General features: G+C 41.5%; 1 protein-coding gene across 7 annotated transcripts in view; it reads left to right on the top strand.

Annotated features, from left to right (window-relative positions):
* The window catches only part of add3a (adducin 3 (gamma) a), a 245,037-nt gene that overhangs the window by 130,821 nt on the left and 88,419 nt on the right, over window positions 1-25,797 (top strand). For all 7 annotated transcript variants that reach the window (XM_059946998.1, XM_059947001.1, XM_059947003.1 and 4 more), the window contains one exon: window positions 15,413-15,634. In XM_059946998.1, the coding sequence (XP_059802981.1) occupies window positions 15,440-15,634 (195 nt within the window). In that variant the 5' untranslated portion in view covers window positions 15,413-15,439. The remainder of the gene's footprint in view (window positions 1-15,412; window positions 15,635-25,797) is intronic.

Below are 25,797 nucleotides of genomic sequence, written 5' to 3'. Positions count from 1 at the left end.
CTCCACCATAGTTCTGCACAGCTTTTCTATACAGATTTATTATACAGAAGCAAATTCTGGCCCTTTTATTCTAATAGTTTCATAAGCAGAAACTCTGCCATAGTTGGATGCATCAGCAAGGGAGATGAGGCTGAGTACAGGGTGACGGTGGGAAACTTTGTCACATGGTGTGAGCAGAATCATCTGCACCTTAATGGGAAAAAGACTAAGGAGCTGGTGGTGGACCTGAGGAGGGCTAATAATAAATGACAGTGGTTTTTATGTATGAGCATTGTATGTCATTGTGATAGAGATTCTTAACTAATTAATTTTTGAATATAATCTTCAGAGCCATCTAGGTATGCAGCCATGGGCATAAAATGGATGATAAGTGATTCAGATGAATTGGGGATGATGATTTAAATAAGAAATGATCAAGATATTGGAAAAAGAGAATTTGCTTTTTATAAAGAAGAAAATCTGCAGATGCCGGAAATCCAAGCAACGCAGCAAATGCAGGGGGAACTCAGCAGGGTAAGCAGCATCTATGGGGTGGAGTGGTGAAGTACAGTCGACGTCTTGTACCATGACCCTTCGGCAGTATTGGAGGGGGAGAAAGATGAGTAGATTTAAAAGGTGGGAGAGGGGAGAGAGAAACACAAGCTGATAGGTGAAACCAGGAGGGAGAGGGATGAAGTAAAGACCAGGAAAGAGGTACAGGGCTGGAGAAGGGGGGAGTCTGATAGGAGAGGACAGAAAACCATAGAAGAAGAAAAGGGGGGAGGCAGTGGGCAGGCAAAGAGATGAGATGGGAACTGGAACTTCCATTACTGGAAGTTCGATAAATTGATGTTCATGCAATCGGGTTGGAGGCTACCCAGGTGGAATATAAGGTGTTGTTCCTCAAAATTGAGTGTGGCCTCAGGAGTCTGTGTATTGATCTATTGGAATGGGAAATGGCATTTAAATGCCTGGCCACTGAGATATTAAACTGCGGGTCCTCCATTGTGGCCTCCCAGTGGCCACCCATTTTAATTCCACTTTCCATTCCCATTCTGATATGTCAATCCATGGCTGCTTCTACTGTTGCAATGAGGCCACACTCCAGCTGGAGGAACAACACCTTGTATTCTGACTGAGTAGCCTCTAACCTGATGGCATGAGCATTGATTTCTTGAACTTCCACACTCCTTCACCATTTTCCCATCCTCCTCCTTTCCCCTCTTCACCTTATCTCCTTATTGATTACCTGACTGGCAGACCACAGTACGTGCGCTTGCAACACTGTGTGTCAGACAGAGTGGTCAGCAGCACTGGGGCTCCACAGGGGACTGTCCTGTCTCCCTTTCTCTTCATCGTCTACAGCTCGGACTTCAACTACAACGCAGAGTCTTGCCATCTTCAGAAGTTTTCTGATGACTCTGCCATAGTTGGATACATCAGCAAGGGAGATGAGGCTGAGTACAGGGTGACAGTGGGAAACTTTGTCACATGGTCTGAGCAGAATCATCTGCAGCTTAATGTGAAAAAGACTAAGGAGCTGGTGGTGGACCTGAGGAGGGCTAATGCACCGGTGACCCCTGTTTCCATCCAAGGGGTCAGTGTGGACACGGTGGAGGATTACAAATACCTGGGGATATGAATGGACAATAAACTAGACTGTCAAAGAACACTGAGGCTGTCTACAAGAAGGGTCAGGCCGTCTCTATTTCCTGAGGAGACTGAAGTCCTTTAACATCTGCCGGATGATGCTGAGGATGTTCTACGAGGCTGTAGTGGCCAGTGCTGTCATGTTTGCTGTTGTGTGCTGGGGCAGCAGGCTGAGGGTAGCAGACACCAACAGAATCAACAAACTTATTCGTAAGGCCAGTGATGTTGTGGGGGTGAAACTGGACTCTCTGATGGTGGTGTCTGAAAAGAGGGTGCTGTCCAATTTGCATGCCATCTTGGACAATGACTCCCATCCACTCCATAATGTACTTGTTAGGCACAGGAATACATTCAGCCAGAGACTCATTCCACCGAGATGTAACACTGAGCGTCATAGGAAGTCATTCCTACCTGTGGTCATCAAACTTTACAACTCCTCCCTTGGAGTGTCAGACACCCTGAGCCAATAGGCTGTTCCTGGACTTATTTCCACTTGGCATGATTAACTTAATTATTTATGGTTTTATATTGCTATATTTCTTCACTATTCTTGGTTGGTGCAGCTGTAACGAAACCCAATTTCCCGCGAGATCAATAAAGTATGTATGTCTGTCTGTCTCTGTACCTACCCATCACCTCCCTGTGGTGCTCCTCCCCACTTTTTTCTTCCATGGCCTTCTGTCCTCTATCAAGCGTTCCCTTTCTCCAGCCGTGTATCTCTTTCACCACTCAACTTTCCCAGCTCTTTACTTCATCTCTTTCCCCTCTGGGATTCACCTATCAGCTGTTTCACTGTCCCCTCCCCCACCTTTTAAATCTACTCATCCTTTTTTTCTCTTTCTCCAGTCCTGCTGAATGGTCTCGGCCCAAAACGTCAACTTTTTTTTTCCCCATAGATGCTGCCTGGCCTGCTGAGTAAACTTATAAACTTATGTTTTGGAAGATTTTTAACAAAATGAACTGGTTCTTGGTTCAACATCTCATTCATAACAAATGCTCTGGCAGTGCAGCAATCCTTTAGTATGTTGCTGTTAGTTTAAGTTAAATGCTCAGTTCCCAGGGGAGAGTTTGAATCCATGACCCAAAGTGTCCTGATTTATAACCAGAAAAATGATCAGAATAGTGCAATGAAAATCTGGTAGGTTATTAGTCGGTCTCAATTAGTTTGCAAAATCTTTGAAAAATAATTCTTGCTATACTCACATTGTAAGTTGTAAACACAATCTCCTCTGACTCATGGAGACAATTGGCAGGTTCAGTAATAAAAATTGCACCCATTAGAGAAGTCTTAACAGATCAGTCATTGTCCATTAATTTTATAGAGTCCCACGCAGTTTTTTTAAGGTCTTAAATGTGAATTAATTATTTTCCATTTTAGGCTTGAGCTGCTTTTATCCACAGTTGCCTGGTAATTAATTGTACAATAGCAGTGCAAAGGCAGGAAGGAGCAGGCCTTCCAAAGCCAGTTCATTCAGTATAATCAGAGCTCATCGGCTCTCTCAATACTATATTCCTGCTTCTTAATCTCCACATCTCTTGATTATGAAATATAAAGATAACTTCTGTACTGTATTTTAATTTTTTTATATATATCTCTGCTTCAAAGATGGATGACAAAACATTTTTGAATAAGATTTTTAAAAAAGATGCCTGATTTTTGGCAACCATTTTTGAGTGATCATTTTTGAAGAAAATACTTGTAGCAAGATTCAGTAGTTTAGTTTGGAGATTTAAATTGTCTTTGAGCAGTAGATGGAATGCTGTTCTGCATATTGCCAAGCCAGAACAAAACTGATAAAAGTGAGAAACCCTCCTGTGGCTAATCATGCTGTTGAACACCAAAGCAGAATTGTTTTTAAATGCATTTTAAGTTGTGGAGGCAGAAGAATATTCTTTATTTAACACACTAAACCAGTGCACAAATAAAGAGCTCTTTTGTCTAGTGCTGGCTGGGTATAGTACATAACACTGCAACAATTGCTGAAGTATTATTTTTAAATGTTATGTAATTAGAGCATTAGTTGCCATGATGTTATGAATGGTTATGTATGCAAGGATTTTTACAACAAGTATGTGTACCAATGGCATGTCGATTTCCCTGAAAAGGAAATAATTTGCATTTCACTCATGATTATTGAAAGCTTATTATATTGCACTTTATGTAGTTACACTTAAATACTTTGTTTTGGAAATAATGGAAGAAATGTAATCATTTTGGTACAGAATTAGGCAATAGAGGAAAATGGTTGGGTAACATTCTTATATATTTCTAATCTTTGTAAGTTTCTTGACAGTTCAAATTTTGGTTCTTAATGGTGGAAGGAGAATGTTAGTTTTTCTTTAAAGTCTATTGCTTGAAGCCAAGAAGTCTGTTTTAATATCTTTAAGGACCTGTTTAATATCTTAAGAAATAATACTTGGAAGTTTTTGGAACCTGAGGGCTAGTGACATTCTATTAACATGTATCCAGCCGATTTATTTTTTTAAATGATAGGTTTTTCAAAGTGGAGCATTGCTGAAACTTAGTTTTTTAATAGCTTGCTTAGTTTGTTGAATAATTTACATTTCAGTCTTTAAATGGTTCATCACTGATACTTATGATTTTTTAAATAAAACATTTAAACAGTTATTTTTCTGTAAGGAATTAAGATTTATACTTGGAACATCAATGGAAAATTGAGTGGGTGTAGTAAATCGAGAAAGTGGAGCTTCGACAGGAGATTTGCCAAGTTTTGAAGTCCCTAGAAAAAAGTAAAGTTTAGTAGCCTTTGAAATGTCTTTTTATAAAGGAAGCCAAAGAAGATGTAGAATATTATTCATAAAGGAAATAAGAATATGGTTTGTGACCACCTTAAAAGCTGAGTTTTCTGTACAATTGAGCAGTGCAAGAGATGGGTGGAGGGCGTGATGCAAGCTTATGAAGTTGTGGTGGAGAGTTTTTGCTGGATGCTTGCTGTGCAGAACCTACACTCTGGTATTATGGAGGTTGCAAAGAAAAGAGCCATCAGGACCATCAAAGGCTGCTGACTCATGGACCAATGCTGCTGAGACACAAGGCATGGCCTGATCAAACCTGGCTGGGGTCGCATGGCAAGTGTCTGATACTCAATGACCCAAAACACCTGATCACCCCCACTCCTACCTAGGTACAATACCGTATCTCCCGCCTAGGTAGCAGGGCTGGGGGGAAGTGAAATTTGTTAAGCTGCAAGATCAAAATTTCTGAATTGTGATTTGGACATTTCATTTTGAAACAGCATGTAGACATGCAGCAGCACATCTAGATCCTGACAAACGGAGTACAGCCCCCCCCCCCCTGCCCTTACGAAGGTAGAGCGTTCCTATGAACCTTTCTTAAGCTGAAATGGTGTAAAGTGAAGAAGCAATTACCATTAATTTATATAGGAAAAATTTGAGCGTTCCCAGACCAGAAAACTAACCTACCAAATCATACTAAATAGCACATAAAACCTAAAATAACACTAACATATAGTAAAAGCAGAAATGATATGATAAATACACAGCCTATATAAAGTAGAAATACTTTTCTGCAATCATTGCAGCACTGTCAGTCATAGCGAAAATCTCTCATGCAAGCACTCTCAGCGGAAGCACTCTTTCCAGTAGATAGACAGACAGACATACTTTATTGATCCTGGGGGAAATTGGGTTTTGTTACAGTCGCACCAACCAAGAATAGTGTAGAGATATAGCAATATAAAACTATAAATAATTAAATAATAATAAGTATATTATTCCAAGTGGAAATAAGTACTGGACCAGCCTGTTGGCTCAGGGTGTCTGACACTCCGAGGGAGGAGTTGTAAGGTTTGATGGCCACAGGCAGGAATGACTTCCTATGATGCTCAGTGTTGCATCTCGGTGGAATGAGTTTCTGGCTGAATGTATTCCTGTGCCTAACCAGTACATTATGGAGTGGATGGGAGACGTTGTCCAAGATGACATGCAACTTGGACAGCACCCTCTTTTCAGACACCACCATCAGAGAGTCCAGTTCCACCCCACAACATCACTGGCCTTACGAATGAGTTTGTTGATGCGGTTGGTGTCCGCTACCCTCAGCCTGTTGCCCCAGCACACAACAGCAAACATGATGGCACTGGCCACCACAATCTCGTAGAACATCCTCAGCATCGTCCAACAGATGTTAAAGGACCTCAGTCCCCTCAGAAAGTAGAGACGGCTCTGACCCTTCTTGTAGACAGCCTCAGTGTTCTTTGACCAGTCCAGTTTATTGTCCATTCGTATCCCCAGATATTTGTAATCCTCCACAGTGTCCATACTGGCCCCTTGGATGGAAACAGGTCACCAGTGCCTTAGCCCTCCTCAGATCCACCACCAGCTCCTTAGTCTTTTTCACATTAAGCTGCAGATGATTCTGCTCACACCATGTGACAAAGTTTCCCACCGTAGCCTTGTACTCCACCTCATCTCCCTTGCTAATGAATCCAACTATGGCAACTATCCAACCTTTAAGCTATGAAGCTGCCCTCACCTCAAAAACCGATTAAACCACCCATGACTATCTTTAAATTCCACTTTCGCAGCAATGTCTTTATACTGTATGGGGAAAATTTTTGAGCATATCAAGATCTGAAAAATAACCTACCAAATAACACACAAAACCTGAAATAACACTAACGTATAGTAAAAGCAGGAATGATATAATAAATATACAATCTATATAAAGTAGAAATAATGTAAGTACAGTGTAGTTTTACTTACTAGAATTGGGAAGATTTAGCCAAAAAACGATTTGTAGAAGAAAATATTGGCACGTACACGCATGTGCACACACCTGCCTGCGCAAGGCTTCATGGTCATGGTAGTCTTTCTCTATAATGGCTCGCTGCAAAATAAACGCTGAACGCCCTTTTCGCTTTTCGAAAATCCTCGTTTGTTTAGCGAAAACAGGTACTAATGTAGGATTTTCATAAAAGCGAAATGGCGTAAAGCGACCATTCGTAAAGCGGGGGACACCTCGTAATTAAAGTATGATTTTTCTAAGAGTAATGGTGCTGACAAAGCTAGTAAACTTTAAGGTGTAAACTGCAGATACAGAGGTATAAAATGGATATGCATATGAATTCTGTAAAAGGATTTTGAAAGGTGTCACAGAAGCATTAATCTCATAAGATTAGGATTTGATATTGAAGTGGTATTTTTACAAGGACCATGGATTAGTTAATAGGCATAAAACATTAATAGTGATTAACTATAATTTATGACAATTTCTGGTTTAACATGGCACTGCTGACCATGGACTCGATTTGGAATGCTGTTACTTTTTGTTTGCATGATTTGTTTTTTTTCTCTTCAATTCTGCAAATTAGGTGTTGGTCTGTTTTTTTTAATTGGGTTCTTTTTGAGTTTTTTGCTTTATGGCTGCCTGTAAACAAATGAATCTCAAGGTTGTATTATGTGTATATTCTTTGATATTAAACGTACTTTGAGTCCTGCTGAAGGGTTTCGGCCCAAAAGGTTTCCATAGATGCTGCCTGGCCTGCAGAGGTCCTCCAGCATTTTGGCGTGTGTTGCTCGGATTTCCAGCATCTGCAGATATTCTCTTGTTTGTGATTGAATGAACTTTGGATCTTTTTTTTAATCACTGGAGAGTTAAAAGGACCTCAACAATGTGGTGAAAATATGTAATACATTCAGGTTTTTAAGTAGTATTCTTTAGAATTCATCCAAAACTCTGCTGTCCTACCTCGTTTAGATATTGCTGTTGCAACATTCATTGTGCAGTGGAAAAAGTGCATAAAGCAAGCAGTTGTCTTACAAAGTTGGCATTGGCAATTCTTCAGGACTTAATGTCATTGCACAAAGTTAAATTGCAGATGCAGCAAGGAAGTCAAATGCAGTGTTCACCCTGAATGAAAGGAAATTTGAAGGACATGCATAAGGAAATTTTGGCACAATTATAAAGAACTTGGAGAATACACCTTGAGTATTGTTTATAATTTTCGTCCCTTACCCAGAAGGATGTGCATCAATTGTTTAGGAGAAACTGACTTGTCCTTGAGGAAAAAGCAAGTCATAGTCATTGAACAGTACAGCAAAGTAACAGGCCCTTTGGCCCATCTAGTCTGTGCTGAAATGTTTAAACTGCCGACTCCCATCGACTTACACCAAGACCATGGCCCTCCATACTACATTCATCCAAACTTCTCTTAAATGTTGAAATTGAATTTGCATGCACTACTTGTGCAGGCAGCTCGTTCCACACTCTGAATGAAAAGTTTCCCCTCATTGCCCTTAAACCTGTAAAGTTTCATCCTTGACCCATGACCTCTGGTTGTAGTCCCACCCAACCTCTGAAAAGGCCAGCCTGCTTGCACTTACCCTATCTATACCCCTCATAATTGTGTATATCAAATCTCTTAATCTTCTAAGTTCCAAGGAATAAAGTCTTAACCTATTCAATCTTCCCTTGTAACTCAGGTCCTCCAGACCTGCAACATTCTTGTAAATTTTCTGTACTCTTAAACCTTATTTACATCTTTCCTGCAGTTAGGTGACCAAAGCTACACAAATACTCCAGTTAGGCCTCACCAATCTCTTGTTCAACAACATAGCATCCCATCTCCTGTACTCAGTACATTGATTTATGAGGAAGAATGTGCCAAAGGCTTTCGTTAAGATTCCCTCTACCTGTGATGCCACTTTCAATGAATTATGGGCCTGTGTTCCCAGATCTCTTTGTTCTTCAGCACTCCTCAGTTCACTATGCAAGACCTACCCTGGTTGGCCCCACCTCAGCTTGCTTGAGTTAAATTCCATCTGCCATTTTTCTTCCTATTTTTCCAACAGGTCCAGCTGCACCCCATGATGCCCTTACTCGCTGCTCACTACACTCCCCAGTTTTTGGTGTCATCCACAAATTTGCTGATACAGTTAGCTACATTATCATCTGGATCGTGGATGCCAATGACAAACAACAATGAACCTAGCATTGATCCTTGTGTACTCAACTAGTCCCACGGCTTCAGGCAAAGAGGCAACCATCTACTGCCATCCTCTGGCTTCTCCCACAAAGCACCTAATCCAATTTAGTACCTCAGTTTGAATGCCAAGCAACTGAACCTTCTCAACCAACCTCCCATCGGGACCTTGTCAAATGCATTGCTAAAGTGCATGTAGACAACATCCACTGCCTTGCCTTCATCCACTTTCCTGGTAACTTTCTCAAAAAAAAACTAGGATTCGTTAAAAATGACTTACCACACAAAGCCATGCTGACTATCCTTAAACAGTCCATGTCTATCCAAGTACTTGTTTATCTGGTCCCTTAAAATGCCTTCCAATAACTTTCCCACTACTGATGTCAGACTCACCAGCCTATAATTTCCTGGTTTTTTCTTAGAGGTTTTCTTAAACAGTGGAACAATATTGGCTGTTCTCCAGTCCTCTGGTACCTCACTTGTCTCTAAGGTTGATTTAAGTATCTTTACTAGGGACCCAGCAATTTCTGTAATTGCTTCCCACAGGGTCTGAGGAACACCTTGTCAGGCCCTGCGGACTTATCCACCCTGATTTGCCTCAGGATAGCTAACACCTCCTCTGAAATCTGTAAAGGGTACATGAAATTGATGCAACTTTGCCTCACTTCCATACACTGTCTCCTGAGTAAATACAGATGCAAAAAAAAAAAAAATTTTTAATACCTTTCCCCATCTCTTTTGGCTCCACACATGGATTACCATTCTGACCTCCCAGGGGACCAATTTTGTCCCTTGCAATTCTTTTGCTCTTGACATATCCGTAGAATCCCATGGGATTCTGCTTCATCTTATCTGCTAGGGCAAATTCATGACTTCTTTTAGCCTCCTGATTTCTCTAAGTGTTCTCCTGCATTTCTTGTGCTTCATGAGCACTTAATTTATTTCTACCTGCCTATGCATCTCCTTATCCAGGGCCTTAATATCTCTTGAAAAGCAAGGTTATCTATACGTGTTATCTTTGCGTTTTTATTCTGGCAGGCATGTACGAGCTTTGTAGTCTAAAAATTTCACTTTTGAAGGCCTCTTAACAAGTGCACTTTTGCTCAAAGACCTGCCCCAATTCACACTTGCCAGATCCTTTCTGATACCATCAAAGTTGTCCAATTTAGAATCTCAACCTGCGGACCAGACCTATCTTTTTGCATATTTACTTTAAAACTAATGGTATTATGATCACTAGATGCAAAGTGTTCCCCTTCACAAACTTCTGTCACCTATCCTGTCTCATTCCCTAATAGCAGATCCACTGTCGCATGCTTTCTCATCGAGACTTCTATGTACCGATGAAGGAAACTTTCCTGAACACACATGACAAACTCCATTCCATCTTACAACAACACACACAAAATGCTGGTAGAACACAGCAGGCCAGGCAGCATCGATAGGAAGAAGCGCTGTTGTCGTTTCGGGCTGAGACCCTTTGTCCTGATGACAGTGCTTCTCCCTATCGATGCTGCCTGGCATGCTGTGTTCTACCAGCATTTTGCTTGTGTTGTTGTTTGAATTTCTAGCATCTGCAGATTTCCTTGTGTTTGCTCCATTCTATCTTGTTATTTACAGTATGGAAGACCCAGTCAATATGTGGGCAGTTAAAATTACCTACTATAAGTCTTGTGTCTTGCAACAGTCTGCGATCTCCCTACACATTTGTTCCTCTAAACCCCTTGGACTGTGGTCTGTAATATAACCCACTAATGTGGTCATATCTACCTTGTTTCTCAGTTCCATCCATAATGCCTCATTAGAAGAGCTCTCCAGTCTATGTTGGCTGAGCACTGCTGTGACATTTTTCCTGACTAGAAACGCCACCCTTCCGCCTTTAAATCCCTTGCACTCTTTCATGTCTAAAGCAGAATTGGAATATTGAGCTGCCTGTCCTGCCCCTCCTGTGACCAAGCCTCACTAAGGGCTACAGTATCATATTCCAAGTGTCCCTGAGCTCATCGGCCTTTTCTGCAATACTTGTATTGAAGTATCCACGGCTCAGAACATTTGTTGCACCATGCTCAACCTTCTGTTCCTGACTTTGTCTGATGTCTTAATATCTGTCTCCACAACTTCTCCACTATCAATTCTTCCTCTCTTTTTCCTGTTCCTCGGCATTTCTAGTGTAAACCCCACCATGCAGCACTGGCAACTTTCCCCACCGGGATACGAGTCCCCTTCCAGTTCAGGTGCATACTGTCTCTTCTGTACAGATCCCATCTTCCCTGGAAGAGTGGCTAATGCCCCAAAAATGTATGCCCTCCCTCCTACACCAACTCCTTAGCAAGTAGATTTTTTTCCCCCAAAATTTTGATTGAGGGGTGTATTTGTTGAAAAGTGAAATGCAAAAAAATTTCTTTGTGATAGGATGGAAGTTGAGATGCTTTCTCCTCTGAAGAGCTCAGAATGGAAAAGCTGTCATAGTTTCAGAGTAAGTGGTTGAATATTCACAATTGAAATGAGAAATTTCTTCTTTTGATCAAAGTTTTGATGTCTTTAATTGCAGAAGGTTCTGGTTAAGATCCGAATGTCCTCTGATTTTGAGGTGTTAATTGAATACAAGCATACAGAAGTATCTGAGGAAGTTGATTGATCCAAGTCAGTCATTTATTAAAATGATAGGACTTGAAGGGCCTGCTGCTGTTCCTCCTAGATCCTATGTTCCTACATCTGGACCATCAGTAAACTGTGCACCCAAGGAAGTAAGGCCATATGCTCCACTGTGGATTCTGATTATTTTGGCCATCGCTTATTTGGTGCAGTCACTTATTTTTAACAACTCTAATAGAACAGAATCAAATCAAGAAAATAGCCGGAATTCCCTTTGTTTATTCGAACACTACGCCACTTAATTGAGACAGGAGGCAGTTGCCGAATAGTTTATGATTAGTGTGCATATTGTCTGGCTGTTAGCACTACACTGTGCTAAGAGTGAACAGTTTTTAGATAGTCATATGCATGTGTTTGTGTTCAAAAAGCAATGCTTTTTGTCACTGATAGTTGGCGAGTAATAAGCAGTAAGACAATTCAGAACGGTTTTATTCACTGCTGCTTCAAACACTCTGGCTTGCAGATGCCAGAAGCTACCTGGAATGAAGCTGAAAAGATTTCACTCCTACTTAAGAACTATGAAGAACTTGAAGGTATCAACACTGTAAAAATAAAAATGCAAGCCTTGGAGAATGCCATCATCAAGTATTGTTTGAAGGTCGTCTCTTATCTGCAGTAGGTGTCTGCACTGATTTTGTTCATTTAGTCAATCAAAGGAGCATCGCAACATATTCTGGATTAATTCCTCTGGTGGTAACTATTACAGACCCATAGTTTCATAGTACTGTAGTTTTAGTAGTGTTCTAATTTGTTTTGTATTTTTGTTTGAATACGCAACTTGTTACTCAGTTGAACAGTAAGCTGTCTTTTTTTATACGTATTTTAAACTTTCCATGAACCTTTGGCTAATTGGGACAAAATGTACTGGCCCTGATGTGTCCCAATTAATTGAAATCTACATTATTTATTGCTTCCCAGGATACCTAGCCAAAGAATCAAGTGATGTATCAAGTGCATATCAGTGTACTCTATAATGGGCCTTAACATCAGAATCAGAATTGGGTTTAACATCACTAATGTATGTCATGAAATTTGTTAACTTAGTGGCAGCAGTACAATGCAATATATAATATAGAAAAAGTAAATAAGTAAATCAATTACAATAAGTATATGTGTACTAAATGATGAAATTTAAAAATTGTGTAAAATTAGAAATGATGAAAGTGAAGCAGTGTCCATGGGTTCAATTTCCATTTAGAAGTTGGATGGCAGAAGTTGTTCAGGCTTTTGTACCTCCTTCCTGATGGTAACAATGAGAAGAAGGAATGTTCTGGGTGATAGGGGTTCTTAATAATGAATGCTTCCTTTCTGAGACATCGCTCCTTGAAGTTGTCTTTGATACTACAGAGGCTAGTCCATAGGCACTGTCTTGCCTTCTTTATAGCTACATCAATATGTTGGGACCAGGTTAGATCTTTAGAGATCTTGGCACCTTGGAACTTGAAATTGCTCACTTTCTCCACTTCTGATCCTTCTGAGAATTGGTTCATGTTCACTCATCATACTATTTCAGAAGTCCACAATCAGCTTTTTGGTCTTAATGACGTTGAGTGCTAAGTTGTTGCTGCAACACCACTCAACTAGCTGGTATATTTTACTCATGTATGCCTTCTCATCTCCATCTGAGATTCTGCCAGCAGTGATTGTATCATCAGTAAATTTATAGATGGTATTTGAGCTTTGCTTTGCCACACAGTCATGGGTATAGAGAGAGAGAGAGTAGAGAAGTGCCACATCCCTGATGTGCGCCAGTGTTGATTGTCAGCAAGGAGGAATTATTAATACCAATCCACACAGATTGTGCTCTTTTGGTTAGGAAGTCAAGGATCCAAAAGCAGGGATAATGCAGGGACCCAGGTTCTATAGCTTATCAATCAGGACTGTAGGAATGGTGGTGTTAAACAGTAAGCTATAGTCAATGAACAACTTTGTGATATAGGTGTTTGTAGTGACCAAGTGATCTAAGGCCATGTGAGGAACCTTTGAGATCATCTGCTATAGACCTTTTGTGGCAATAGACAGACTGCAGTGGGTCCAAGTTCTTGCTGAGACAGGAGTTGATTCTGGCCTTGACCAACCTCTCAAAGGATTTCATCACCAAACGTGTGAGTGCTACTGGGCAATGGCCATTAAGGCAGCTCGCCCAGTTCTTCTTGGGCACTGGTATGATTGTTGCCCTTTTGAAGCAGGTGGGAACTTCTGTAGCAATGAGAAGTTGAAAATGTCCTTGAATACACCTACCAGTTGGTTGGCACAAGTTTTCAGAGCCTTACCAGGTACTCTGTCAGGGCCTGCAGTTACTGAGGGTTCACCCTCAGCCTGACGTCGGCCTCTGAGACAGAGATCACAGGGCCACCAAGTGCAGCAGGAATCTTCACAGCTGTAGTTATACTCTCCTTTTCAAACCGGGCTTAAAAGACGTTGAGCTCATCTGGTAGTGCAGCATCAATGCCATCCATGCAATTGGGTTTTGCTTTGTAGGAAGTAACGTCCTGCAAACCTTGCCAGAGTTTACCTACATCCAGTGTCTTCTCCAACCTCATTCAGAATTGTTTCTTCACTTTTGAAATAGCCCTCTGCAAGTCATAGCTGGTTTGTACAGACCCGGGTTGACAAACATAAATACCACAGATCTAGCCTTCAGCCGATGATGAAACTCCTGGTTCATCTATGGCTTTTCTTTAGGGAATGTATAGCAAGTTTTCATAGGCATGCAGGTTTTACTGAAGCTCATAACAGCTGCAGCATACTTATCCAGATTCGAAGATGAATCCCTGAATGCAGTCCAATCCACGGATTCAAAGCAGTCCTATAAGCGCTTCTGTGCTTCCCTTGTCCAGACCTTCTTGGACTTCACTACTAGTGCTGAAGTCTTCAGTCTCTGCCTATACTCGGGGAGTAGAAGTACAGTCAAGTGATAAGACTTAACAAAGTGTGGGTATGGAAAAGCTTAGTAGGTGCTCTTGACGGTGGTGTAACTGTGGTCCAGTGTGTTGTTTCCTCTGGTACTACAAGTGATTTGCTGATGATAATTGTTTAGTGACTTTTTCAAGCTGGCATGTTTAAAATCCCCCAAAATGATGGTGAAGGTGTCAAGGTGTGCTTTTTCATACATGTTTATTACATTGCTCAGATCATCCAGAGCCTGTTTGACATTGGCCTGAGGTGGAGTGTACACTGCTACAAAATGATCCCAGAAATCTCCCCTGCCAGGTAAAATAGACGGCACTGAATTGCTAAATATCCCAGGTCTGGTGAGCCGAATTGGGAAGTTGTTGATAGTTTGGTGCACCAAGAGGAGTTGATACACTACCCCATCTCTGCTTTTGAGAGACTCGACAGTCCTATCTTAATGTTGTATAGTGAACCCATCAATCTGAATCGCTGTTTCTGGTACAGAAGTGGTAAACCAGGATTCCATGAAGCAGAATTCGCACACTGTTCTAACATCCCTTTGATACAGCACCTTAGCTCTGAGCTCATCAATTTCATTTACCAGAGACTACAATTGCTGGCAAGATGGTTGTCGAGAACCTCTTTTTTTTAAATGCACTTGCAGTCCTGAGCAACAGCCACGTTTCTGACAAGGTGCCCTCCTAGTAGTGAGGATCTTACAGCCATGGGCAGCATTATTTCTATTGGTTTTATTCAATTGCCCTTAAAACATTATTAATTGTACAGAAATTGGATTCTCAACTGTAGCAGGCTGGAATGGGAATATTTAATCATATCCATCTATCTGCTCTGCTACGAGTTTGCCCTTTTGAAGGCACCCCGAAAGTAGAAAAATCGTTATTGTTTTGTAGAACCACAACTTATACAGGGAATGTTTGAATGAAGCCACTGTATCCTTTTGTTTGACAACTTATTTTGCTAACATAATGTGTTTCTAGTTCTTGAATATATTCATTCTGCATTTCAGTTTAAGATATTGCCATTTGCCATTCTTTAGCATCTCATGTAAGGGTAAGTTTGTTTGAAATTAAAGTACTTTTCTTGTGGGATTTGTTCCTTTCTCTGGAGAGCATGAAGATTCACTATTTCTTAGCAAACTCATAGTTGCATGGTCTTGGGTAGGTGCTTATTTTAACATACTATAGACTGCTTTTGATCATATGATTGTAGTTCATTAGTATTTATCAATCCACTTTTTATTTTTGCAGGTTTGCAGGCAATAGACAATAGTAATCATGAGTGGTGATTCCAGCCAGGGAGTGGTTACGTCCCCTCCTCCACCCAGTGTGAACCACAAGGGGGATAACTTTGATCGCATCAGTGAAAGTGATCCTGAATGTATTCAAGAAAGAAACATATCCCCAGATTTGAGACAGGACTTTAACCTGATGGAACAGAGAAAACGTGTTTCTCAAATACTGCAAAGTCCTGTGAGTATCATTCAAGGAAGTGCTATGGCCTATTTTGAATTGATTTTGTGTACTTAAGATCTTATAGAGAAAATTATTTTTGAAAATGCTTCCATAAAGTAAAAGCAACCTTTCATATTGATGGATTGATTTTGCAACTGACATTTTGTTTTACATAGAATTAATAGTGCAGAAAATAAGCATGTGAAAATAAACAACTGTGCTGGGTTTGTTCCATAATGAAGCTCAGTCCTGTCAGTATCAAACTTCCCTGTAGTATTCAACTGACTCGTCTCATCAATCTGCAAGGAAGTAGATTTCATATTCTATTCCATCTCAATAATTTCACCTGAAACCTTGATTGGTAACAACCTTCATAGTGCACTATTTTGAACCTTTGTTCAAATGTTTCTCAATGTTTCTCTGTTTCTCCTGTTTAATATACAAGGGTTTTTATCATCATTTCTCAGCCTTCAACACATCCACTCTTTTCTGATGATAAACCCTCAATCCTTCTGTTATATCTGGAAATTATTTTAGTGTCAAAACTTTGTTTTGATTTTCCTTTGTGAAGCTGAACAAGTTAAGCTAATTGGGGTATAACCTGCATTCAGTAGATTATTATTACCAGTGCACTTGAACTTTGCCCTCCAGTAAAGAGCTCCAGTTACTGGCAGCCCAAACATTAAATATTCAGATCATAAACTTAATTCTTTCAGAATTTACATGAATTTTCAACTTCTGTTTCATGATGCAGGCGCGGATGATATGACATGTTTGACATTTTGGAAAATTGTGATTATAGATGTTTTTGCAAGTGACACAAGAATCCCCATCCTATCCCCCAGGATAGCTAGGGCCACCTGGGTTTAACGCTTGTTCAGAATTTGCTTCTAATATGGAGTAATTTGGGAAACTATACCTCAGCTCCTTTGCTTTTCTACATCATTTAAATTTAAATTTCCAAGGAGCTTATCCTCCCACAGCATACTCCTTTATATTTAAATATGAAATCTTCTAGATGTATTTAAATATATGAATTTCTGTTAGATTTTTAGTCTTAAGTTTTCTTTTATTTATGTACTCCAGTTTACGTAGTCCAGCAATTTTAGTAATCTAAATTAGCAAATTGCTGCGCAACAACACACACAAAATGCTGGTGGAACACAGCAGGCCAGGCAGCATCTATAGGGAGAAGCGCTGTCGACGTTTCGGGCCTGATGAAGTATGCTATGGAAGCTACTTTTTTAATATCCAGATGCACTGATGCCTCAACATACAAGGGATGCAAACTTGGAATTAAGTTTCATTGGAAAGGGTGAATGACATTGAAATATTCTGATAATGAAGTCCTTTGGGGAGTCTGGTGCCATATTCACTATAGCAAATTAGAGCTTCGTAAAGCAAGGGCCATAACCCCGAGTCACAGACATTATCAGTAAATTCTTAAATTCCTACCATCCCATCAGCAGCCTCTGCATTATCCTCCACAAACAAGAGAAAATCTGCAGGTACAGGTAGTCTCCGAGTTACGAACATCTGACTTACGAACTGAGGAAGGAGAAAGCCGTCCGCCACTTTAAGTCAGATGGCGACGCCGTCCACCATTTTAAGTTGTTGTCGTTGACACTGTTGAGTGTGTAACTTTGTATTTGGCTTAAATTTTTCTTAGCAAGATTCACCCTGCCTCGGCCCCCCCCCCCTTTTCTGGTCAGCTGGTGGCGCAGTGAGATCATCGCCGGGCTCGAGAACGGAGGTTCCTGAATTCGATCCAGTGATAGATCACTTCCGAGCACGCTCTCCATCCATGCCGGGTTGATGTCGAGCTTGCAACTCGACCTCATTTAAAAAAAAACACTGCCACCTCCAGTTTAAATTCCCACGTGGAATATTGTGGAGGATCAAATACCCAAACCCAGCACAGCCCCCACTTATCCCATTTAACCTGTCTCAGTGTGGTGGACTTTAGGACCCGGGGAATTCAGTGCTGTGGTCCTTAGGACCCGGCGGAGCTCAGGAGCCAGCAAAGCTTGGGACCCACTGCCCGCAGTGTTTCTTTTCCATTGACAGGAAGTGATCACGATTAAAAATAAAGTGAAAATAATAAAACGTTTGGAAACAGGTGAAACATCGTCGGTCATTGGAAAAGCATTAGGCTACAGTTGGTCAATGATTGGAACAATTTTAAAGGATAAAGTGAGAATAATGGAGCATGTGAAAGGCCCTGCCCTGATGAAAGCTACAATTATTACTAAACAATGCAGTGGTTTAATTATTGAAATACATACGTTTCTTAAGTGTTTTATATGCATAGAAAGGTAAAATATATACTATATACTAAGACAAACATTTGACTAACTGACACTACATAATACCAGATATACTTGTTCCGATTTACCGGATGTACAAATGTGACTTAAAAGACGAACTCAGGAACGGAACTCGTTCGTAACCTGGGGACTGCCTGTAACAGGGTGGGAAGAGATGTAGTCCAGGTAACTGTGAGAGTCTGTTGGTTTATAACAGATGTTGATGGATAAGCTCTTTCCAGAGATAGAGACAGATCAAGAAAGGGGAGGAAGGTGTCAGAAGTGGACCAAGTAAATTTGAGGACTGGGTGGAAGTTGGAGGCAAAGTTGATGAAGTCAGCAAGCTCAGCATGGGTGCAGGAAGCAGTACCAATGCAGTCGTTGATGCAGTGTAGGAAAAATGAGGACAGTCACTAGTGTAGATTTGGAACATAAACAAAAAGGCAGGCATAGCTGGGACCCATGTGAGTGCCCATGGCTAACCCTTTTGTTTAAAGGAAGTAGGAGGAACCAAAGGAGAAATTACTGAGTGAGGATAAGTTCCACCAGATAGTGGAGAGTGGTGGTGGAGGGGAACTGGTTGGGTCTGGTGTCCAGAAAGAAACGGAGAGCTTTGGAGGATCGAGGTGTATAGGGACTGGACATCCATAGTAAAAATAAGATATGGGGGCCATGGAACTTGAAATCCTTGAAAAGGCCAAGAACGTGTGAGGTGCCATGGATGTAGATAGAAAGGGACTGAACTGTGGGGGGTGGGGTTTAAACAGTTGAGGTTTACAGATATGAGTTCATATCTAAAACGATGGGTCTACCTAGACTAGTGGGTTTGTGGATCTTGAGTAGGCTGTAGAAATAGGAGGTGCAGGGTGAGGGTACTATGAGGTTGGTGGCAGTGGATGGGAGATCCCCAGAGCTAATAAAGTCAGTGATGGTGTGGAAGACAATGGCCTAGTGCTCCTCAGTGGAATACAGTTCGAGGGGTAAGAAAAGATGCATTATCTTCTGCATCTTCTACCAACTCCAAAGGGATCCTGCAACTAAACATATTTTACCTACCCCCCCCCCCCCCCAACCGCCAGTTTCAATAGGGATTGCTCCCTTTGCGATTCCCTTGTCCATTTGACCCTCCCACTAATCTCCCTCCAGGCACTTGCCCTGCAAGCAGCCTAAGTACGCCATCTGGTCATGCACCTCCATCTTTGCCTCCATAGTACTTAAGATGCAACCTGTACTTATTTTAAGATGCAACACACACAAAATGCTGTCGACAGCGCGTCTCCCTATAGATGCTGCCTGTCCTGCTGCGTTCCACCAGCATTTTGTTTGTGTTGCTTGAATTTCCAGCATCTGCAAATTTCCTCGTGTTTTCCTTATTTTAAGATGTACTTTTATCCAGAGGACACATCTTGTGATGAACAAAATTGTTGTAGAGAAATTAATCCAATTACTATTAACTTTGGAATGATGACAGATTTTTTCCTTGAATTTCTAATTATTTAAAAAATATTTTTTGATATTCCCTGATTAGGTTTCATCTGTATTAACTATGAAGGGTAGATTTAGAGTATTCTTCATGATGTAAGCTTTGTCACACACAGCTTGTGTTTTGAAGATCATGGGTCATGTGAATTTTGCTGCTCCAGTGTTCAGTTATGGTCTCAACATTACTGTCATGATGATTATCATCTTAAAAGTAACTAAGTTATTTGTATGAGTCTAGTTATGGCAGATTTTGAGTACTGTCAGGGATTATTTTGGAAATCAGCACTCCTTTAAGCCATTTTATTAGCTCTACAATAAGCTCTATTGTTTAAAGTAGCACAGAACCTGCAGAATTAACTTTGATGCTTCAGTTTGCTGCACAGATTTAAATTTATAACTGTAACCCCCTGGGTCGCCTCAGGCTAGCTCAGCTTGTTCTCGTCTAGGGGGAGCAGCCTTCAGCCCCGCCAAACTGGGTAATCAGCTGGTGTGGATGCTGTGTGATGTCCCCGCCTCGCCCAAAAACAGACAGTACACCATAAGCGATTAAATGAGTACAATTTATAAAGGTTACTATAGCTAAGTGATTAATAACGATACAGTATATATGAAGAGAAAAATATAAAGAACAGGCGCCAAACTTATCAAAGTCCAAACCACTTCGTGCACAACCGTTGGAGCTCAATTACTGAAGTCTTCTGGCCACCATTCGATCCCCTCCGAACTCCTCGACTCGCAGCTCAGGACCCTCCGAGTGGTCAACCAAGCACATCTAGCTTCATCCCCCCTCCTCAGAGTACCTCCTGGCCTCGGAACCCCGCTTGGGGTCAGATCCTTGCCCAGCTTACAGCATTGCGTCCTCTCTCTCGACCCCCTCGCGCCGATCTGCCCAAAAGCCCGTCAACAAAAGCTTACAGACTCAAAAGAAAGAACATTAATCTCCATTTGGTTTACAAAGGAATACAATTCTCCCAGCACTCTCTCGCAACAAAGAAACATTCCTGCTTTTAACAAAACAAAGCCCTTTTGATTACATACACAGTAACAAAGAAAAAGAAGAAACCCCCTTTACATAACCAAATCCTAAGGAACTTAGTGATCCAATCGGATCTGAATACTTCAGATTCATCTAAACTGTAGCACAATGCAGGGATGTTTTGAATAAAATTGTTTTCTCTTCCCCCCCCCCCCCCCACCTACATTGACATATTCTGTAACTATGTTTCATAGGTATCATTTAAAGAATTGATTTCCTTATTGGTCGTTGTCTTTGCAAAATTAGGATGTAGTGTGACATTCCCCAAGCAAAATGTGGTCTTTACAATTTTAAACCTTTTAGAGTGTTCCTCATTTAATGGTGATTGATTGCTTGCTTATCAAAGGGTACAGCACTCCCAGAACAGTTCCACGTATCAACTTTAAGATGTTAGCACTTCTAGTATGAAATAAAAGTTTAATTGACTGGGACCATCAAGGGAAAGGAATCAGGAAAAAGATAAATAGTTGAACTTAAATGATAAGATAAAATACTTGATGCCAAGGTACAGATAGAGTTTACTATGTCTTCTAAGACCGTATATTAAAAATAACTCTAAAGCAAATTTCCTTAAAAGCTTGGATATTATTAAATTGTGTTAACTTTAAGTGAACTCCAATGCAGAATGTCTGTCCAACAAAAGTGATACAGAGCTGGAGAAGAGAAAGGATCATGGGACGGGAGGCCTGCGGAGAAAGAAAGGAGGAGGGGAGCACCAGAGTACGATGGAGAGCAGGCAAGGAGTTGTTGTGAGAGGGACAGAGAGAGAAAAAAGGGAGAAGAAAGAAAAACGAGGGGGAATAAATAAATAAATCAGGGATATGGGGTAAGAAAGGGAGGGAGTCATTAATGGAAGCTAGAGAAATCAATGTTCATGCCATCAGGTTGGAGGCTACCCAGACGGACTATCAAGTTGTTCCTCCAACCTGAGTGTGGCTTCATCTTGATAGTAGAGGAGGCCATGGATAGACATATCAGAATGGGAATGGGACGTGGAATTAAAATGTGTGGCCACTGGGAGATCCTGCTTTCTGTGGCAGACAGAGTGTAGGTGTTCAGCGAAATGGTCTTCCAGTCTGCATCGAGTCTCACCAATATATGAAAGGCTGCACCAGGAGCACCGAATGCAGTATATCACACCAGCCGACTCACAGGTGAAGCGTAGCCTCACCTGCAAGGACTGCCTGGGACCCTGAATGGTGGTGAGAGAGGAAGTGTAAGGGCAGGTGTAGCACTTGTTCCACCTACAAGGATAAGTGCTGGGAGGGAGATCGGTGGGAAGGGATTGGGGGGGAATGAATGGATAAGGGAGTGGTGTAGGGAGCGATCCCTGCAGAAAGAGAGGGGGAGGGAAAGATGTGCTTGGTAGTGGGATCCTGTTGGAGGTGGCGGAAGTTATGCTGAATTATACGTTGGACCTGGAGGGTGGTGGGGTGGTAGGTGGGGACAAGGGGAACTCTATCCCTAGTGGGGTGGCGGAAGGATGGGTGAGAGCAGATGTGTTTGAAATGAGAGAGATGCGTTTGAGAACAGAGTTGATGGTGGAGGAAGGGAAGCCCCTTCTCTTCAACCGTCAACTGTCTTGATTTCACCACACCTTGTCCCAATTCCAAAGTCACTCCTTCCGAACTATCTGCTCTCCGCTCCCTCTGCACCAATCCTAACCTTACTATAAAACCCGCTGATAATGAGTGGGGGGGGGGAGGCGCTGTTCTAGTCTGGCGTACTGACCTCTATCTTGCTGAGGCACAGCGACAACTTGCTGATACCACCTCTTATTTACCCCTTGAGCAGGACCCACTTAAGGAGTTACCAGGCCATTGTCTCCCACACCATCACCAACCTTATCAGCTCTGGGGATCTCCCATCCACTGCAACCAACCTCATAGTTCCCACACCCCGCACTCCCTGTTTCTACCTCCTTCCCAAGATCCACAAACCTGCCTGTACAGGTAGACCCGTTGTCTCAGTTTGCTCCTGCCTACTGAACTCATTTCTGCATACCTCAACTGTTTTATCCCTGCTTGTTCAATCCCTTCCCACCTATGTTTGTGACACTTCTCACTCTCTGAATTTTTTCAATGATTTTAAGTTCTTTGGCCCCCACCACCTTATTTTCAGCATGGATGTCCAGTCCCTATATACCTCCATCCCCCACCAGGAAGGTCTCAAAGCTCTCCGCTTCTTTTGATTCCAGACCTAACCATATAACAGTTACAGCACGGAAACAGGCCATCTTGGCCCTTCTAGTCTGTGCCAAGTGCTTACTCTCACCTAGTCCCACCAACCTGCATTCAGCCCATAACCCTCCATTCCTTTCCTGTCCATATGCCTATCTAATTTTACTTTAAATAATAATATCGAACCTGCCTCTACTACTTCTACTGTAAACTCATTCCACACAGCTACCACTCTGAGTAAAGAAATTCACCCTCGTGGTACCCTTAAACTTTTGCCCCCTAACTCTCAAATCATGTCCTCATGTTTGAATCTCCCCTACTCTGAATGGAAAAAGCCTATCCACGTCAATTCTATCTATCCCCCTCATAATTTTAAATACCTCTATCAAGCCCCCCTCAACCTTCTACGCTCCAAAGAATAAAGACCTGACTTGTTCAACCTTTCCCTATAACTTAGGTGCTGAAACCCAGGTAACATTCTAGTAAATCTTCTCTGTACTCTCTCTATTTTGTTGACATCTTTCCTAAAATTCAGTGACCAGAACTGTACACAATACTCCAAATTTGGCTTTACCAATGCCTTGTACAATTTTAACATTACATCCCAACTCCTATACTCAATGCTCTGATTTATAAAGGCCAGCATACCAAAAGCTTTCTTCACCACCCTATTCACATGAGATTCCACCTTCAGGGAACTATGCACCATTATTCCTAGATCACTCTGTTCTACTGCATTTTTCAATGCCCTGCCATTTACCATGTATGTCCTATTTTGATTAGTCCTATCAATTCCCCTGTACCACCACCCTTTTCTGTCTAGAGGAATTAGTCCTTGCTCTTAATAATTTCTCCTTTGGCTCTTCCCACTTCCTCCAAACTAAAGGTGTAGCCATGGGCACCCGTATGGGTCCCAGCTATGCCTGCCTTTTTATTGACTTTGTGGAACAGTCCATGTTCCAAGCCTGTACTGGTATCCATCCCCCACTTTTCCCTTGCAACGTCAACATCTGCATTGGTGCTGCTTCCTGCAAGCATGCTGAGCTCGTTGACTTCATTAACTTTGCCTCCATCTTTCACCCTGCCCTCAAATTTACCTGGTCCATTTCCAACACCTCCCTCCCCTTTCTTGATCTTTCTGTCTCTATCTCTGGAGACAGCTTATCTACTGATATAACAACACCTTGTATTCTGTCTGGTAGTCTCCAACCTGATGGCATGAATATTAATTTCTCTAACTTCAGTTAATGCCCCTCCTCCCCTTCTTACCGCATCCCTTATTTATTTATTGATTTATTTATTCATTTATTTCTTCTCTCTTATCACTCTCCCTGTCCCTGTCACAATCACTCCTTGCCTACTTTCCATCTTCCTCTGGTGTTCCCCTTTCCCTTTCTTTCTCCACAGGCCTTCTGTCCCATGATCCTCTCCCTTCTCCAGCTCTGTATCCCTTTTGCCAATCAACTTTCCAGCTCTTAACTTCATCCCTCCCCCTCCTGTCTTCTCCTATCATTTCAGATTTTCCCCCTCCCCCTCCCACTTTCAAATTTCTTACTTTCTCTTCTTTCAGTTAGTCCTGACGAAGGGTTTTGGCCCGAAACACTGACTGTACTTCTTCCTATGAGATGCTGCCTGGCCTGCTGCATTCCACCAGCATTTTGTGTGTTGCTTGAACTTCCAGCATCTGCAGATTTCCTCATATTTACATTTGTAATTTAGTGTTTGCAGTTCAAATATTCTGGGAAATGCATAATGCAGTTCATTTATTCATGTTCGAATCCTGAGATTTGAAAAAAACTGATTGAAGTGTTTTGTCAACATGGAGCTGAGAGTGAGTTAGTAAATGTGCAGGGAGCAAAGGATGTTGAGAATGGCGAGGGTAGAGCACCGTGGGACAGGTTGGCAGAGAAGAAATGCCAGTGGCATAGGGTGACGCAGACCTGAGACACAAGTCAATGTCAATTGATTCCAAACAATTGGTTTATTGATCATTGCAGAGTGTCCCTTTAGTGGTTCCTGTTCCCTTCCCTCTCCCTTCCCCATTTTGCAATTTAGAGTGATTCCCCTCTACCTTCCCCCTTCCTACTCTCAGTCCCCAATAGAGGCCCATATTGCAGGTAGGTTTGCTAAAGCTGTTCGGGAGGGTTTAAAGTAATTTGGCAGGGGGATGGGAATAAGAGTGATGAGGCTGAGGATGGGGTAGTTGTTTTACAAACAGAGGCAGTGTGTAGTGTGACACCTAGCAAGGAGAGCCTGATGATAGAGCAAAATTACAGTCAACAGGATGCGTTTCATTGTTAAATAGTGGCAAAATCATAAAGCATGATGAATGCAGTACTGATGGTGTTGCATATGACTGCACGAAGAGTATGGAATAAGTTAGATGAATTGGTAGCACAGTTACAAAATCACATATATGATGTTGTGGGCGTCACTGAATTGTGACTAAGACAATTATAGCTGGGAGCTTAACATCCAACGATTGCACATTGTATTGAAAGGACTGGCAGGTAGGCAAAGGGAGTGTGGTGCCTGTATTGGTAAAAAGAAATTAAATTAATGAAAGAGGTGACATTGGGTCGGAAGGTGTAGAATCATTTGATGTCGAAATAAAAAACTGCGAGGGTAAAATTACACCAAGGTGAGTAATATATAGATTTCTGAACAGTAGCAAAGATGTGGTCTACAAATTATAATGGGAGATAGAAAAAGCATGTCAAAAGGGCTATGTTACAGTAGTCATGGGGGATTTCAGTATGCAAGTAGATTGGGAAAATCAGATTGGTACTAGATCCCAAGAGGGGGAGTTTGTAGAATGTCCAAGAGATGACTTTTTAAGAGTAACTTGGGGTTGAGCCAACTAGGAGATTCACTATTTCCATATTTGCTGTTGTGCAAAGAACTAGAATTAATTAGAGCTTCAGGTAAAATAATCCTAAGGAGACCTGTGTGCAGTCAAGGAGTTTCAATTGATTGTAGTAAAATTGCACCTGTATCTAGAAGGTCCAACTGCTGTTGAGTTAGTTTCCTGGCAAAAAAACTACACCATGAAGACAAAAGAAGATTCCAAGCAACTCTATGAAATGGTTATTTAAAAAACACAAGTTAGGAGATGGATACAAGAAAATTTCCAAGTCACTGAATATTCCTTGGAGTACAGTTAAGTTAATCATCAAG

Source organism: Hypanus sabinus, chromosome 22 (assembly GCF_030144855.1).
Source record: "Hypanus sabinus isolate sHypSab1 chromosome 22, sHypSab1.hap1, whole genome shotgun sequence".
NCBI lineage: Eukaryota > Metazoa > Chordata > Chondrichthyes > Myliobatiformes > Dasyatidae > Hypanus > Hypanus sabinus.
This window is presented reverse-complemented; position numbering and strand designations above follow the sequence as displayed.